Consider the following 15,655-nt stretch of genomic DNA (forward strand, 5'->3'; position numbering starts at 1 on the left):
CCCATGGACAGAGGAGCCTGGTGGGCTACAGTCCTTGGGACAGGAAAAGAGTCAGACTTGACTTAGCGACTGAACAGCAGCAGCAGGTACTATGTGCCACAGAGTTCAAAGCATTTGACATGTGTTAATTTAATCCATTTCCTGATGTAGCACAGTGGGTTTGGCAGAGTTAGGGTCTGGGCACACTTACGCAGACTGGTTCCAGGGTTTTTGTTGTTGTTGAGTTGTTCAGTTGTATCTGACTTTTTGTGACCCCGTGGACTGCAGTATGCCAGGCTTTCCTGTCCTTCACCATCTCCCGGAGTTTACCCCAAACTCATGTCCATTGAATTGGTGATGCCATCCAACCACCTCATCCTCTCTCGTCCCCTTCTCCTTCTGTCCTCAATCTTTCCCAGCATCAGGATATTTTCCAATGAGTTGGCTCTTCACACCAGGTGGCCAAAGTATTGGAGCTTTAGCATCTGACCGTCCAATGAATATTCAGGGTTGATTTCCCTTAGGAGGGACTAGTTTGATCTCCTTGCAGTCCAAGGGACTCTCAAGAGTCTTCCCCAACACCATAGTTTGAAAACATCAAATTCCAGGGTACTTCCTCTTAACTTCCAGGCTTCACTGCCCGCATCAAGTGAGTGTTGCGAAGCCCACTGGACCCCAGGCCTCTCCAGGGCACCACAGTGGTTCTGTTGAGCCCGGAGTCAGTCCTTAAGTCTGTGGTCTTTGCAAAGCTCCTGGGTTGTTTTCTCATAGCTGGGTCTCAGGCTGCCCCTTAGTAGAATGGGGAGAATGGAGCTTCCTGCCGGCCCAGGGTTCTCCTAAACGTTCAATAAAGCACTGGTGGGAAAGCGCTTTATTACCAGGGGAGTACCCAGGGAACTGTTAGGGTTTGCTTTTTTTCTCCTCCACCCATCCTGAGAAAGGGTGTTCTTCCTTCCATTTCACAGATGGGAAAACTGAGACTCAGAAAAGCAAAATGCTTTTTCCAAGGTGACAAGGAGAGCCAGCCTCTGGCATCGCTTTCAATCTTCGACCGCTGAGCGGGAGGGGTCGGGGGTGGAAGCAAAACACCCCTAGAGGGCCAAGGGGAAGGGTTCCCGGACAGCTAGCTGTTCTCCTGGGAGGGGCGGGGGATGGTGCAATCCCCGGCCTGAGGGCATCAGCGGGTGGCTGATTAACTCAGGTTTACATCACCCGGGCGGGAGCTGGACCTCTGCTCTCCGCGCTCCCGAGACACTCGCAGCGGAAGCGGCGGTGGCTCCGCACACGTCCGGCTGCTGGGGACTGAGGCCAGAGCCGCACCCGAAGCCGGGCTCGGCGGCAGCGGAGCAGCGCGGGTCACCGAGGGCTGCCAGGCGACCCTGAGCTCTTTCTGCGCCAGAACCCAGCCGCGTGCTAGGGTAAGGTACTCGGTGGGGGCCGGAGGGGCGGGCAGGCGGGGCGGCCGAAGTTGCCGCTGGTGACACACACAGACACACACAACTTTTAAGGAAGCCCGCCGTCCGGGGAGCGACGCTGGCTGAGTGTTCCCACTGGGTCCAGCTGACGCGGCTTCGCAGGGCGCGGAGTCGCCGAGCGTGGCCGATCGGGCCGCGGGGCGGGGAGGCGTGTCCGGGGGAGGAGGGTGTGCGCCGTCCGAGTCTGTCTGAGTGTGGGGCGGGCAGGAGAGGTGTGTGGTTGGGTGCGGGGAGGTCCGTGGTTGGCTGCGGGGACGTCTGTGGGGTCCCTGGGAGTCGGGTGGTCCCGGGTACCTGTGGGATGTGTTCGTGAGGATTTGCTGGAGTCAAACCCGGCCGCGTGGGCAGGTGGGCTCCGGGTGGGGCCGTGTGTCCGAGGACCGTGCGGAGGCCTGGGCACTGGGCGGCAGGTGCTGGCCGCGCGGGGACGCACTGGGGTGCCTGTGGGCGGGGCGGGGCGGGGGCGGGGTCAAGGGCGGGGTCAAGGGCGGCCTGGACGCTGCGCGCGCACAGCTGTGCCGGGCCTGATGACCCCCGGCTCGCCAGCTGTGAGGCGCGCGCGTATTCTGTTTCTGCCAATGGTGTGTGTCGTACCTGTTGATTCTGGGGTGTGCGGGCAAGGCCGCTTATCTCAGCCCCAGGGCGCAGCCTCCTTTCCTTCGCCGGCCCCCTCGCAGTCCTCTAGCAGCCCCTCGGTTTCCGCTCAACCTTCTGCGGGGGGTCGGCGGCGGGGACCGAGCGGTACTCCCGCCGCCCCGCCGCTTCCGCTCCCACGGGAGGAGCCCGGCTGCTGAGGGTGGGGCGGGTCCGCCCACTGCCTTCTCGGTGGGAACTTGGGGTGGGGGTGGGGGGTACAGACTGAACGTGTGGCCTTGTTGGTATCCGTCCTACAGTCGTGAGTATAGTTGGGAGAGCTCTCGGGGCGTGTGCTTGCACCCTTGCCGGTGGAGGGCCAGGTGTGTGTCACTTAAGGACATGGATACCCCTCTCTGCCCTGCCCGTGTGCCATGGCGGGCCGGTTTGGACGAATGTGTTCGAGAGGGGCGTGTGTACACCTGTCTGCCCTGGGTTATGTGAATATGTGTGTTTGGTGTGACCCACCCTACTCCCCTGGGAGGATCAGGGACCCGCAAGAGGTAGAAACTAGGGGCTGCCTGCATCCTACTGCAGAGATTCTAATCCTGCCCTGTGGCCTGCAAATTCCTGTATTCATTTATAAACTCAGTTACCCCATCTGTCCAGTGGAGCTCATCCCAAGCAGGACCAGGCTCTGAGCCCTGCATAAGGCCAGAGCAGCCTGGGGTACTGATGTAGCCATGGGAGAGTCACTCCAGGGAGTCTCGCTTTGCAGGACACAAGTATCTACACACCCAGGGATCATCTCGCTTTACTCTTGGAATAACCAGTGCAGTAAAGAGTGTTATCCTAGCCTCATCCCTGGGGAAGTTTCTGGGACTCCCAAAAGTAGCACTTCAGCTGTGAATAATAATAGTAATGAGCCAAAGGTAGTGACCATTTCCTGACACCTACCCTGCAGCAGGGCCGTGTTAATTCATTTGTATTTTCATTTCATCATCACAAAATCTTATGGGCTTTGCATCCTGTTTCCACTTTACAGATGAGGAACAGAAAGTCTGAAGAACTTGCCTAGGGCTATCCAGCCAGGAAGGGTCAGAGACAGGATGAGATCCAGGGAATATCTGATGACAGCCACCCCCTACTGCTTTTTCACCAAAACGGGATTATGCCTTTTCATTCAAAATGGTGGCTCCCTCCCTCCCAAGGCAGCCCATGCATTTGGGAGCAGCAAGACTGGAGAGGTGGGCATCAGCCTGAGAACTGTCTCTGAGTGATGTTCCCTCTAATCCTGCCTGGGACTGCTGGGCTGCAGTCCATTGTCCTCTAACACCTCACACCTAGGCTCCTTGTTCCTCCCCTGGAGCCTGGATGGGTGGGCAGACGGGTTCTGGAGAGAGCCTTTCTGTCCTTACATGCCATTGCCCTCTCCTCAGCGCACCACACACAGTGACACAGCTGTGTGGGGGCGGGTCCGGGGCAGGTGCTTCCTCTGCAGTTGAGTAAGTGAATCCTGGGCTTCCAGTGACCTTGCCTCCCTGCCTCATTCTCCCCTGATGGTAAAACTGAGCCGGCTGGTGGACTAAACTCCACACGTAGATCCTGTGATTCTGGTAGCTCTTGGGCCATCAGTTGATTGCAGACGAAGTTCACATTTGAGAAAAGAAATAAACTCCATCTGTTTTGAAGTACCTAAGCACTAAATAAATGTAGAATCTTTATTTTAAAATACTGAAATTGAACATTCCCTTGCCTCCCTACTAAATCCCTTCCACTCCTGGAGTCTCCCAGAAGGCCAGAAGCTGCTGCGGCCAATTTAGCCTGGGTCCTTCTAGACCTTTTCCTGTGCATTTACACACCTGTGTATACGAATAGGGCTGCTCAGATGGTAAAGAACCTGCGTGCAATGCAGCAGAGCCAGATTCAACCCTGGGTTAGGAAGATCCCCTGGAGAAGGGAATGGCTAGCCACTCCAGTATTATTGCCTGGAGAATGCCATGGACAGAGGAGCCTGGAGGGCTACAGTCCATGGGGTCACAAAGAGTCAGACATGACTGAGCAACTAACACTTTCACACATATCATATTACACACTTGTGGGGTTTTTAAAATAAATGAGATCATTTCATGTATTTTTTTCAGCAGCTAGTTCTGTTCACTTGACAATATGTCTAGTCATTCCAGAAACATCCATCCATAGGTACATTCAGTATATACATCATTAATGCATCATGCTTCATCATCCATTCTCCTTCCCTCCCTCCTCCCATTCCTCCTTCCGTTTCAGAGGTAATAACTGCCTGTGCTACAGCACTCAACAGATACAGTACAAAGTCTTTCTTTCTCTTCTCCCAACCATCAAGTCCATCTCTCCTCTGTACTTTTTTTTTTCACTTAACCGTTCACTCTGGAGATTTTTCCAATTAGCATTTAAAGGATTTCCTCAATCTCTTAAATGACTGCAACTATTTTCAGTTCAGTTCAGTTCAGTTGCTCAGTCGTGTCCGACTCTCTGCGACCCCATGAATCACAGCACGCCAGGCCTCCCTGTCCATCACCAACTCCCAGAGTTCACTCAAACTCATGTCCACAGAGTCGGTGATGCCATCCAGCCATCTCATTCTCTGTCGTCCCCTTCTCCTCCCGCCCCCAACCTTTCCCAGCATCAGAGTCTTTTCCAGTGAGTCAACTCGTCGCATGAGGTGGCCAAAGTATTGCAGTTTCAGCTTTAGCATCAGTCCTTCCAATGAACACCCAGGATTGATCTCTTTCAGAATGGACTTATTGGATGTCCTTGCAGTCCAAGGGACTCTCAAGAATCTTCTCCAACACCACAGCTCAAAAGCATCAATTCTTCGACGATCAGCTTTCTTCACAGTCCAACTCTCACATCCATACATGACCATGGGAAAACCCATAGCCTTGACTAGACGGACCTTTGTTGGCAAAGTAATGTCTCTGCTTTTTAATATACTATCTAGGTTGGTCATAACCTTCCTTCCAAGGAATAAGCGTCTTTTAATTTCATGGCTGCAATCAGCATCCGCAGTGATTTTGGAGCCCCAAAAAATAAAGTCTGACACTGTTTCTACTGTTTTTCCATCTATTTCCCATGAAGTGATGGGACCAGATGCCATGATCTTTGTTTTCTGAATGTTGAGCTTCAAGCCAACCTTTTCACTCTCCCCTTTCACTTTCATCAAGAGGCTTTTGAGTTCCTCTTCACTTTCTGCCATAAGGGTAGTGTCATCTGCATATCTGAGGTTATTGATATTTCTCCCGGCAATCTTGATTCCAGCTTGTGCTTCTTCCAGCCCAGCGTTCCTCATGATGTACTCTGCATAGAAGTTAAATAAGCAAGGTGACAATATACAGCCTTGACGTACTCCTTTTCTTATTTTACATATGGTGAAATATAATGTATTTAACCAATCCTAACAATGGATGTTTAACTGATTCTATCATATGGGCTGTAGGAATAACTTTGTGCTTGTACCATTACCTTGGTATGTAGAGAGTTCTTGATCGTTTTTCAGAGCTGTATAGTATTCCATTATGTGGCTGTATCATGATGGTTTGACCAACCTCCAACTGCTCAACATTTGGGAGAGTTTCTTACTTTTTTGCTGTTAGACACAAGACACTGATGAGCAGCCTTTCACGTATTTAATTTTTTTGGTGAGCATTTTATTTGGAAGATAAATCCTCAGAAGTGGGACACCTAGTCAAGGGTATATGCTTTTGATCATTTAATATACACTGCCAAGTCACCCTTCATAAAGGCTGTGCCAGTGTAGCCTCCCACCAGCAGAGGAAGAGAGGAGCCGCCAAGTAGCCTGACTTCAGTGCCTTTCTCCCCTTCTTTCTAGATGCGAGCCAGCCCTCTGGCTGTTCCAGCAAATGCCCTCTCCAGGAAGAAGCGGTTGGAGCTGGATGATGACCTAGACACCGAGTGTCCCAGCCAGAAACAAGCTCGAAGTGGGCCCCAGCCCAGGCTACCCTCCTGCCCGCTAACTCTGAACCCACCGCCTGCTCCTGTTCATACTCCCGATGTGACCACTGCCTCCAGGCTTGGACCCTATGTTCTCTTGGAGCCCGAGGAGGGGAGCCGGACCTATCGCGCCCTGCACTGCCCCACAGGCACGGAGTACATCTGCAAGGTACATGTCCCAGAGGCCATCTCCATGAGCATCACTGGGGCTGGGAAAAGGCTTTGGCTCCAAAGAATTGCTAGGGCTGAGGGGCCCTTATATTAATTTAGTTCTGTATTTACTGGGGAAACAGCCATTGAATCCCCAGCTCTCTGGGGAAGCAACCAGTGAATACACAGGCTGAGCTGAAACCAGAAAGGTAAACCAGATGGTCCCAGCCCTGGGGGAATACAGAGCTTAGGCTGTATAGTGTGATATATATTGCTGGGGTGAGGCTTAGGGGCCAGGAGTGCACAGAGAAACCTCTGTCATATTAGAAGGCAGAGTCAGAAAAGGCTGAGGAGGAGTCAGTCAGGGAGAAGTGGGAGAAGGGGGTTCCAGGAAGGACAAACAGCTGTCAGAGGCCAAGAGGAGTGAACATGGTACTTCAGAGAATGAAAAGGACTTCATTATGGCCAGAGTGGGAAAGGGATGCAGACAGGGCTGGCAGATGAGATCTAGCAGCCGCGGATTGTGAAAGGGTTAGGAAGAAGCCCCACTAGGCTGTGGGGAGCCACTGAAGGTATTTGTACCAGGGAAGGGTGAGATATGGTAGACAATAGAACTCCTGGGACTGTGGAGGTCATTGGGCCTACTCGTGACCATTTTATAGATGGAAAAACTGAGGTCAAGAGAGAAGGGCTATGCATGAAGTCACATGGCATCAGACCTGGATCCTAGGGCAAGGTCCAGGGTTTCTGACAGAAATTAGGGTTCTTGACAGAATTCAGGCGATAGAAGAGCCACGTGACCCCTACAGGACACTGCCAGCTCTCAGCCTACAAGGACAGAGATGAGAAAGCATTTGTTGTTGTTGTTGTTGTTTAGTTGCTAAGTCATGTCCGATTCTTTTACAACCCCATGGACTACATGTGGCCTGCCAGGCTCCTCTGTCCATGGGATTTCCCAGGAAAGAATACTGGAGTGGGTTGCCATTTCCTTCTCCAGGGGATCTTCCCGACCCGGGGATCAAACCTGCATCTCCTTCACTGGCAGGCAGATTCTTTACCCCTGAGCCACCAGGGAAGGCCCTGAGAAAGCATAATCGAAGGTATTTACTGTGCACAAGGTACTATATTGATCGTGCAGTCTGCATCCACTCTAATACTCACACAGTCTATGAGGTAGTTACTATTATTGGGCCCATTCTATAGAGAGAGGACAGGTTCTGTGGCTCAGAAAGCTGTGGTTACTCGAAAGCGAAAGTGTTAAGTCAGTCAGTTGTGTCTGACTTTTTGTGACCTCTTGGACTATAACTCACCAGGCTCCTCTGTCCATGGAATTCTCCAGGCAAGAATACTGGAGCGGGTAGCCATTTCCTCCTACAGGGGATCTTCCCAACCCAGGGATCAAACCCAGGTCTCCTGCATTGCAGGCAGGTTCTTTACTGCCTGGGGTTACTTGCCACCTCACAAAGCCAGGAGGTGTCAGAGCTGAAATTGGGCCAAGGCAGGTTGAACCCAGAGCCTTGGACCCCATGCTAGGACAGGTGGATCAGATACAAGCAGGGCAGGTTTGCACTGGTGGGCAGAGGTAAAGATAGGGAAGAACCAGGTACACAGGGAGGGGTAGAAGGGAGCTGGGTCCCCTTGGGAAGGCACAGAGAGGCAGGGGGACTGACGCCTCCATCCAGTTGGCCAGGGGATGAGGGGAAAGCAGCAGCAGTGGCTCCAGTTCCTACTCATGGGGGTACAGTGGGCGGGGCCACATCTGGACATCAGACAGCAGCTTTACCTGGGCTCTGGCCGCTTGATGCAGGTTCTTAGGTCTACCCCAGGTGTTCTAGGGAACCCATGAACTCTGGGTCCCCTTCCTGTAGCATCACAGGTTTTTTCTCGTCCCACTAGGGAGGGAAGTCCATACTGAAAGGAATGACCACAGCAAGCTGGAGTCAGAAGCCCCATGCTTTCACATGACCCCAGATATTCAGGAACATTTAGGGCAATCTACTAGGAGTGCCTGTCCCTACACCCAGTGTGAACTGTGGGAGCTGACCTGCTGTTTCCACATTGCCTAGGCTTTTCTGGTCGGCATGTAGAAAGATCAGCATCCCGTCTTTCTAGACTGTCGCCTTACTCATTAATTCAACAAACGCTCAGGGAGCACGTGTATACTCCGTGCATCATGCAGTATGTACCGCACTATGGCTGAAAAGTGGGCCAAGCTGTGCCCCTACAGTTCATGCTGACAGTGAATGAGTAACATATGTATCAGGTGATCTTAACTGCTATGGAGAAAAACTAGGAGCTAGGAGAGAGGGGAGAGGGGAGGGGAGAAGGTGCAGGTGATCTTAGGTGGGAGGTGACCTGAAAAGTGTCTTGAACTGAGAAGGCCAGCTCTGTGGGTATCTAGAGGAGAACGTTCAGGCAGCAGGAAAAGCAAATGTAAATGCTCAGAGGCAGGGATGCGCTTGCCCTGGTTTTTTAAAAAATGTCTCCATTTGTGGATTGTTTACTCCAAGCCACCCCAATTGCTTTAAGATGTGTACTTACATCTTTTCATGGATTAAATGTGTATATGCTTTATTTATTTTTATTGGCTATATGTCCTAGACAAAATGACACGCAAAGGATTTAAAGGCAGATAAACCAAAGTGCATAGACTGCTCTGCCAGTGATGAGCCATGTGGCTTCCAAGTCACCATCCTCTGAATATCCTTTCAGGACTATGGAACAGCTTCCATCTAATGTCCATAAGCCCCTAGCATCTTTCCCCACAACCTCACCATGCTCACCACAGGCCCCACCTTCCCTCGCATTCCAGCCATACTGAGCTTTGGCTGGGTTTCTAGAGCAGTTTGGTTTCTTTCCTACCTCAGGGCCTTTGCACTGCCTGTGCCTGCCACCTGGAAAGCTCACTCCTTGGGCATCTCAATCACTCAGGTCACTTCCCCAGAGTCCCTTCTGGACTCTACTTTTTAAAATAGGTGTCTCCTGCCAAAAGATTCTTCATTCCTGCATTCCTCTGCAATGCTCATCAGAATTTGTAAATATTTAGTTTTTTGGCCTGTTTAACTGTCTCATGTATTGGACTGTGGGCACCAGGAGGGCAGGGACCGTGGCTGTCAGTCAAGTTATAGTCCCAGTGGCAGGCACGGTGGGCATTCAATGCCTGTTTGTGGGATGAAGGAAAGGGTGGGTGGGCAGTGAATACTAGAGAATGGTAGCCATGATGGGTGATGATGACCGTAACGTTACTTCTGTATTGTCTGCTCTTCCAGATTCTTCTTGTCTTAGTTACTTTTGTTCTGGTTACCTGATATTTTTGAATTATCTCAAGTTTAAGAGCACATGAGCTTGTAGCTAAGAGCACAGATGATGGAGAACAGGGATTTAAATCCCAGCTCTGCTCCTTGCTGGTCACACAGCCCTCAGCTTGGTCAGTATTGAGTGACATGCAGTGGAAGAGCTGGGCACAGGGCTCAGCCCACAGCAGTGCCTAAAGGATCGGCTGTGACCTGCTGCAAGGCCGGCCCCTACCGCCTGCCCCCTGGAGTCCCCACCCATGATCACACCACGCTCTGCCCACAGGTGTACCCTGCCTGCGAGAGCCTGGCGGTGCTGGAGCCCTACTGGAGGCTGCCGCATCACGGCCACGTGGCCCGGCCGGCGGAGGTCCTGGCCGGCACGCAGCAACTCTACGCCTTCTTCCCGCGGCCGCACGGGGACATGCACAGCCTGGTGCGCCGCCGGCGTCGCCTCCCGGAGCCCGAGGCCGCCGCACTCTTCCGCCAGATGGCCGCCGCCCTGGCGCACTGCCACCAGCACGGGCTGGTCCTGCGCGACCTCAAGCTACGGCGCTTCGTCTTCACCGACCAGGAGAGGTGAGGGTGGCCGCCGAGGAGGCCCCTCGGTTTGGCCTTGACTGATGTTCTGGTCACACTTAGATTGAGGCGATGCATTTTTTGGCAAGAATACCACAGGAGCCTTCTCAGCTGGTTCTGTCAGGAGATTCAGGCTGCTGAGGGGAACTACTGTGATGTTAGCCTCGGTCTTTGGTTACAGTGGCTTCTGCCAAGTTGTCCACTGGAAGGCTCCTAATTTACCCTTTGTGTACCTTGGGTAATTCTTTGAGGGTTTTTAAGGCTTTATGTGTGAATATCCTGTTTCTGCTCACACTTTTGCCCACTAATTTCACCTGCCATCCATTCTATAGCAGTTACTCTTATGATATTTGCCTAAGGGTGGTTTTCTTTTCTTTAAAATTTTTTTTTAATTTATCTGGATCCACCGAGTCTTAGTTGCAACATGTGCGATCTAGTTCCCTGATCAGGGATTGAACTCTGGGCCCCCTGCATTGGGAGCGTGGAGTCTTAGCCACTAGACCATCAGGGAAATCCCTTAAGGTGGTTTTTCCTTTTAAAGATGGCATTTCCTTTTACATTTTATACTAAAATGACCATGCTTTGAGTAACAAGTAGAATGTAAATTTTATAATGATTTTTAAGCTAATATGCAGCTTTTCAAATAATTTCAAGCTTAGGGTGAGTACAACACTCCCGGACCTCCCAGAAGTGAGAAAAGTGCTTTCTTCCCTTTTCAAGGCATAAGTTTGAGAAGCACCATTAGTAAATGATAGATAATGGAATCATCCTGGGGCCAAATTCTGGCTCTACTTCTTCAACCTGCAGTTTGACCTTGAGCAATGGCTTCATTTGCCTGAACCTTGACTTCTTTATCTGTAAAATGGGCCAATAATGCTAACATCTCCGTCCACCCCCCGTGCAGTGATTGACAGGACTCATCAGCATTTTCAGACCGGCACCCAGGAAGTAGTGCCACAGGAATAAGATTAGTATCAATGGCAATGCTATGCTTACTCTTAATCTAGAGCATGCTGTGGGAGTTATTTAAAGCAGAAGTTGCTAAGGTTGGTCCACACTTTTTTTTTCTTTGCACCACATACCTGTTCATTTGTGGGGTTTTTTGTTTTGCTTGTTTCCTTTTTTTTCTTTCTTTCTTTTTAGTTGAAAGATAATTACAATATGGTCTTGGTTTCTGCCGTACATCAATATGGGTCATGTTCGTTTGTGTTTCTAATTGAAATTGGTTGCCAACTTTTTAAAACCTGGTTTTTCTTTAAAATATGATTTCTGGGTTCTTTTGTGGAAAGGGGTGCCATGGAGGCACCCTGGGAACCCTGTGAGCAGCTTACAGCACTGGCTCTGGGCGGGAGAGAACCAGGGTTCAGTCTCAGTCCCGCTCCCCTGGCTGCAAAACAGCACCTTCCTCACAGGCTGTGTGAGGACGAAATGAGGTGTGATAGACACAAGCTTAGCTCGGGGTGAGGTACGCCGTGGACACTCCCAGATATTAACTGTGGGTTTGTGCTCAGACGGTTGGCACAGTCCCCACTTCCTGTTTCTCCTTTTGTTTCCTGCCTAGACCCCAAGTTTGCATCTGGCTTCAGAGAGTTTTAATGCCCTCAGCCCCTCAGCACAGCCCCACTTCCCCAGCCCCCAAATCAAGGTTCAGGCAGGTGAAGCCATTGATTAAGGCCAAATTGCAAGTTAACAAGTAGAACCTGAATTTGACCCCAGAGACATTTGGAAAAATGTGTTCCTCTCAGAGTCCTAGTTCAGATTTAATTGCTGTGTGACCTTGAGAAATGAATAAACCTCTCTGAGCCTAGACTTCCTCATCTGTAAAATGGGATCAGCCAACCAGCCTCACAGGACTGACTCATGTCTGGCAAATGCCAGCTGGTACTGGGGAAATGGGTGCCACTCAGGGTGACAATGTGGGGTGGTAGAAGGGGGATCCCACTAGCTGACTCCCTGTCTCTCTGCCTGTGTAGGACGAAACTGGTGCTGGAGAACCTAGAAGATGCCTGTGTGCTGACTGGGCCTGACGACTCCCTGTGGGACAAGCATGCGTGCCCAGCCTACGTGGGCCCCGAGATCCTCAGTTCCCGGGCATCCTACTCAGGCAAGGCGGCAGATGTCTGGAGCCTGGGTGTGGCACTCTTTACCATGCTGGCCGGCCACTACCCCTTCCAGGACTCAGAGCCGGCCCTGCTCTTTGGCAAGATCCGCCGTGGCGCCTTTGCCCTGCCTGAGGGCCTCTCGGCCCCCGCCCGCTGCCTGGTCCGCTGTCTCCTCCGAAGGGAGCCAACTGAGCGGCTCACGGCCTCGGGTATCCTGCTACACCCTTGGCTGCGGGAGAATGCCATCCCTGCAGCCCCACCTCAGTCCCGCCACTGTGAGGCTGACCAGGTGGTCCCCGAAGGGCCGGGGCTGGAGGATGCAGAGGAGGAGGGAGAAAGAGATATGGGTCTCTATGGCTGATGTCACCTTACTGGACTCTCAGCTGCAGACAGCGGGTTGAGTCTGGGGTCTCTCTAAGCTCTCTTCTGCCTCTTTGAGCTGAGCCAAACCTTAAGTGCCTTCTGGGAGGGAGAGAGGAGGAGGTGTGTGCAGAGCCTGCTGGACACACACACCTGTGCAGATGAGCTCATGCCCCACCGAGTCCTCGGGAGCTCCCTGTGCCAAGCCCTGTTCCGGATGCTGGGAACACAGCAGCAAATGACAGAGACCAAGTCCTGCTCAGAGCTGACAGTACTTTCCATGCCCATGAGTCAGTGTCTACACTGAGCACCCACAGTGCAGGGGTTGGCATCCACTCGTGCTGATGCCCAGGCCCCTCTGATGTGGCACAGTCCCTGTCACAAACAACCCAGCTGCTTGTGTATCTCATGCCTTTTCAGAGGAATGGAAGTATCTCTGTGCCAAAGGCTCCAGGCCTCTCCCCTGTGATTCAGGACCCTAGAGCCCAGACCAGGCTGGGAATTGTCCTCCCAGCAGCTCTGTCCTCTTGGCCAAGGGCTTCTCCATCTATGCTTGAGCCAAGGATTTGGGCTGGAAGATCAGGAGTGCAAACCGTGAGGCTGGTCCTCATCTTACTGAAAGAGTAGTTTGGAATGAGGGTCCAGGCCTGTCCACCTCTGTGGACCAAGCACCAAGATCAAGCAAATTCTGTCCCCTGGCCTCCTGGAAAGTCTCGGGTTCAGGACCCTACATTAACACTATGGGTTTATATGCCATGAGTGTGTATTTTTTATCTTGTGCCTCATAAAGGAATTATGAAATGCTGTCATCTCTCTTGGATATTTCGTCCATCTTCTCCTCCCCATCTCTTATGAGTTTTCCGTGCCTCTGAAACCAGCCTCAGGATGAAAGGTCAGAGGCCTTGTGTCTCAATCTCAGCTGAGTGGTTCGTGAGCATAGAAGACCCAGTAGGTCTTCTGTCATTCACTCTGTTCTTTCTGGATGTTCTGATATCTCAGGATACTGTTTGACTGCAAGTCACTGAAATCTTGAGTCAAAGTGGAAAGAAAGAAGGAGACGAACCAGGACGTCAACAGGCAGGGAGGGGATGGGCTTCAGGGCTCATTTATTCATCTGGCTTAGTTGGTAAAGAATCTGCTTGCAATATAGGAGAACTGGGTTCAATCCCTGGGTCAGCAAGAGTCCCTGGAGAAGGAAATGGCAACCTGCTCCAGTACTCTTGCCTGGAAAACCCCATGGAACGAGGAGCCTGGTGGGCTATAGTCCATGGGGTCACAAGAGTCGGATACGACTTGATGACTAAACCACCACGGAGCTGTTAGAAAGGACTCTGGCTTCCTACGTTCATTCTGTCTTGGCTCTGTTGTCCCAGGTAACTGCTGGCACAATGGCTACAACTATCTGTGGTGTCACCTAAGACAGACCCATGACCAGAGGAAGGAGGAGGGTGGTACCTGAGAACTCATTACTCTGGAGTCAGGCTGCCTGGAATTAAATCCTGGCTCCAACACTCACTAGCCGTTTGACCCTTGACAAGTTTCTTAACCACTCTATACTGCAGAGACGTCATCTGTAAAATGAGAGATAATAGTACCTAACCCAAGAAAGTTGAATGGGTTATTTTATTTAAAGCACTTAGAATTAACAGTGCCTGACAATGGCAAGTGGAGAAGGCAATGGCAACCCACTCCCGTACTCTTGCCTGGAAAATCCCATGGACAGAGGTGCCTGGTAGGCTGCAGTCCATGGGGTCGCTAGGAGTAGGACACGACTGAGCGACTTCACTTTCACGCATTGGAGAAGAAAATGGCAACCCACTCCAGTGTTCTTGCCTGGAGAATCCCTGGGGGAGCCAGGTGGGCTGCCATCTCTGGGATCATATAGAGTCGGACACGACTGAAGTGACTTAGCAGCAGCTGCAGCAGCAGGCATAACAAGCCCTCAATCAGAGTTAGATATTTCTCTCTATAGCTTTTCCATGGGATGAGGAAAGCTTTCCTAGGCGCATTCTGAACAGACTTGCCCACATTCCTCACTGGCCACATTCCACACTGGGCCATGTGCCTTCTCCTTACCAATCACCAGCAAGGGAAATACAGTTATGTTAATTATCATGTCAATTCTCCAGCAGTTTCCCTGAGACTCATGCTACATATAGGGAGTTGGGATAGTGGGGGAAAGATAACTGCACAAAATCAAATTCTGAGAGGGAGGAGGAATGGGAAAAAGTGCAGAGGAAGAGAACTGCGGAAGCTCCCTCAATAGCTTGCTAACTGCAGACAGGTGAGGGAGTCTGTCCTAGATTGCCCAGCCATCAGTTGACCCTCCAGCTGACTGAAAATGCAGAGTTCAGTTAGGTTGACCCAGACCAGAAAATTTCCCCAACTGACTCACAGGATCATGGGCTAAATAAAATGATGATTGTTTTAAGCCATTGAGTTTTAGTGTCTTGTTACACAGCAAATGCTGATATAGATAGGGACAAGTCAGCCTCCTCTCTGTGCACCCAGCATCACCCAGAAGAGGGCCCAGCTGTATCTAGGGGCTCATGGAGCTGCCTCCAACCTTTACCCTTCCATCCAGCCTCCAAAAGACCCTGCCCCAGCTCCGTCACAAGCTGTGCCCAAGTAGCAAGGGCAAGAGGGGACAGTTTGTATAAAACAGGGGCTGCCAAGTTGCAGGCCTTTATCTATATTACACAGAGACTCATCACCATCTCACGACAACCCAATGAAGCAAATGCTTTTGTCATTTCACTGACAAGAAAAATGAGGTTCAGAGAGAGCAGAAGATTCATCCAAAACCACACAACAGAGAAAAACTCACCTGGTTTTTGCCTTGAAGCAGGAGCTTTTGCCAAGTCCACTCTGAGGCAGCTGTATGAGAACTATCACATAAAAATGTAAATCCTCTCTCACCAAGCAATGCACATAGCCCACCCCTGGCTGCAACTGGTAGGGACTTTCATGTTCTGTTTGTATTCTTTGGATGATCACTGTGTAAGAGATTTACAATATCAAAGGTAATGCATATGTGTTACTGGGAGTGAGGAACTGTTAGATATTTAATTGGGGATTTTCTCTGCAACTGGGAGCTAAACACAAAAGATCACACCATGACCTGCCCAATTATTCATTCAACTAGCAGTTC

The 15,655-nt window shown here is 51.2% G+C and overlaps 1 protein-coding gene across 2 annotated transcripts; it reads left to right on the forward strand.

Moving 5' to 3' along the window:
• Positions 1-1,205: 1,205 nt before the first annotated feature.
• On the forward strand, positions 1,206-13,309 carry TRIB3 (tribbles pseudokinase 3). 2 transcript variants are annotated; one of them, XM_055434914.2, is made up of 4 exons: positions 1,206-1,397; positions 5,899-6,189; positions 9,750-10,042; positions 12,016-13,309. In XM_055434914.2, exons 2-4 carry the CDS (start codon positions 5,899-5,901, stop codon positions 12,503-12,505), a joined length of 1,074 nt encoding a protein of 357 aa, XP_055290889.2. In that variant the 5' UTR covers positions 1,206-1,397; the 3' UTR covers positions 12,506-13,309. The 2 variants fall into 2 exon arrangements, with proteins under 2 accessions (XP_055290889.2, XP_088700013.1); XM_088843887.1 differs by lacking the exon at positions 1,206-1,397 and adding an exon at positions 2,988-3,274.
• Positions 13,310-15,655: the final 2,346 nt, after the last annotated feature.

This window comes from Moschus berezovskii, chromosome 15 (assembly GCF_049115385.1).
Source record: "Moschus berezovskii isolate FMDL1 chromosome 15, NW_MosBer_1.0, whole genome shotgun sequence".
NCBI classification, from domain to species: domain Eukaryota; kingdom Metazoa; phylum Chordata; class Mammalia; order Artiodactyla; family Moschidae; genus Moschus; species Moschus berezovskii.

Coding starts and splice junctions, on each gene's coding strand:
- TRIB3 (XM_088843887.1), top strand. CDS start 3,137: ATGAGATCCAGGGAATATCTGATGACAGCCACCCCCTACTGCTTTTTC. Junction 6,190..9,749: donor GCACGGAGTACATCTGCAAG/GTACATGTCCCA, acceptor CTCTGCCCACAG/GTGTACCCTGCCTGCGAGAG. Junction 10,043..12,015: donor GTCTTCACCGACCAGGAGAG/GTGAGGGTGGCC, acceptor CTGCCTGTGTAG/GACGAAACTGGTGCTGGAGA.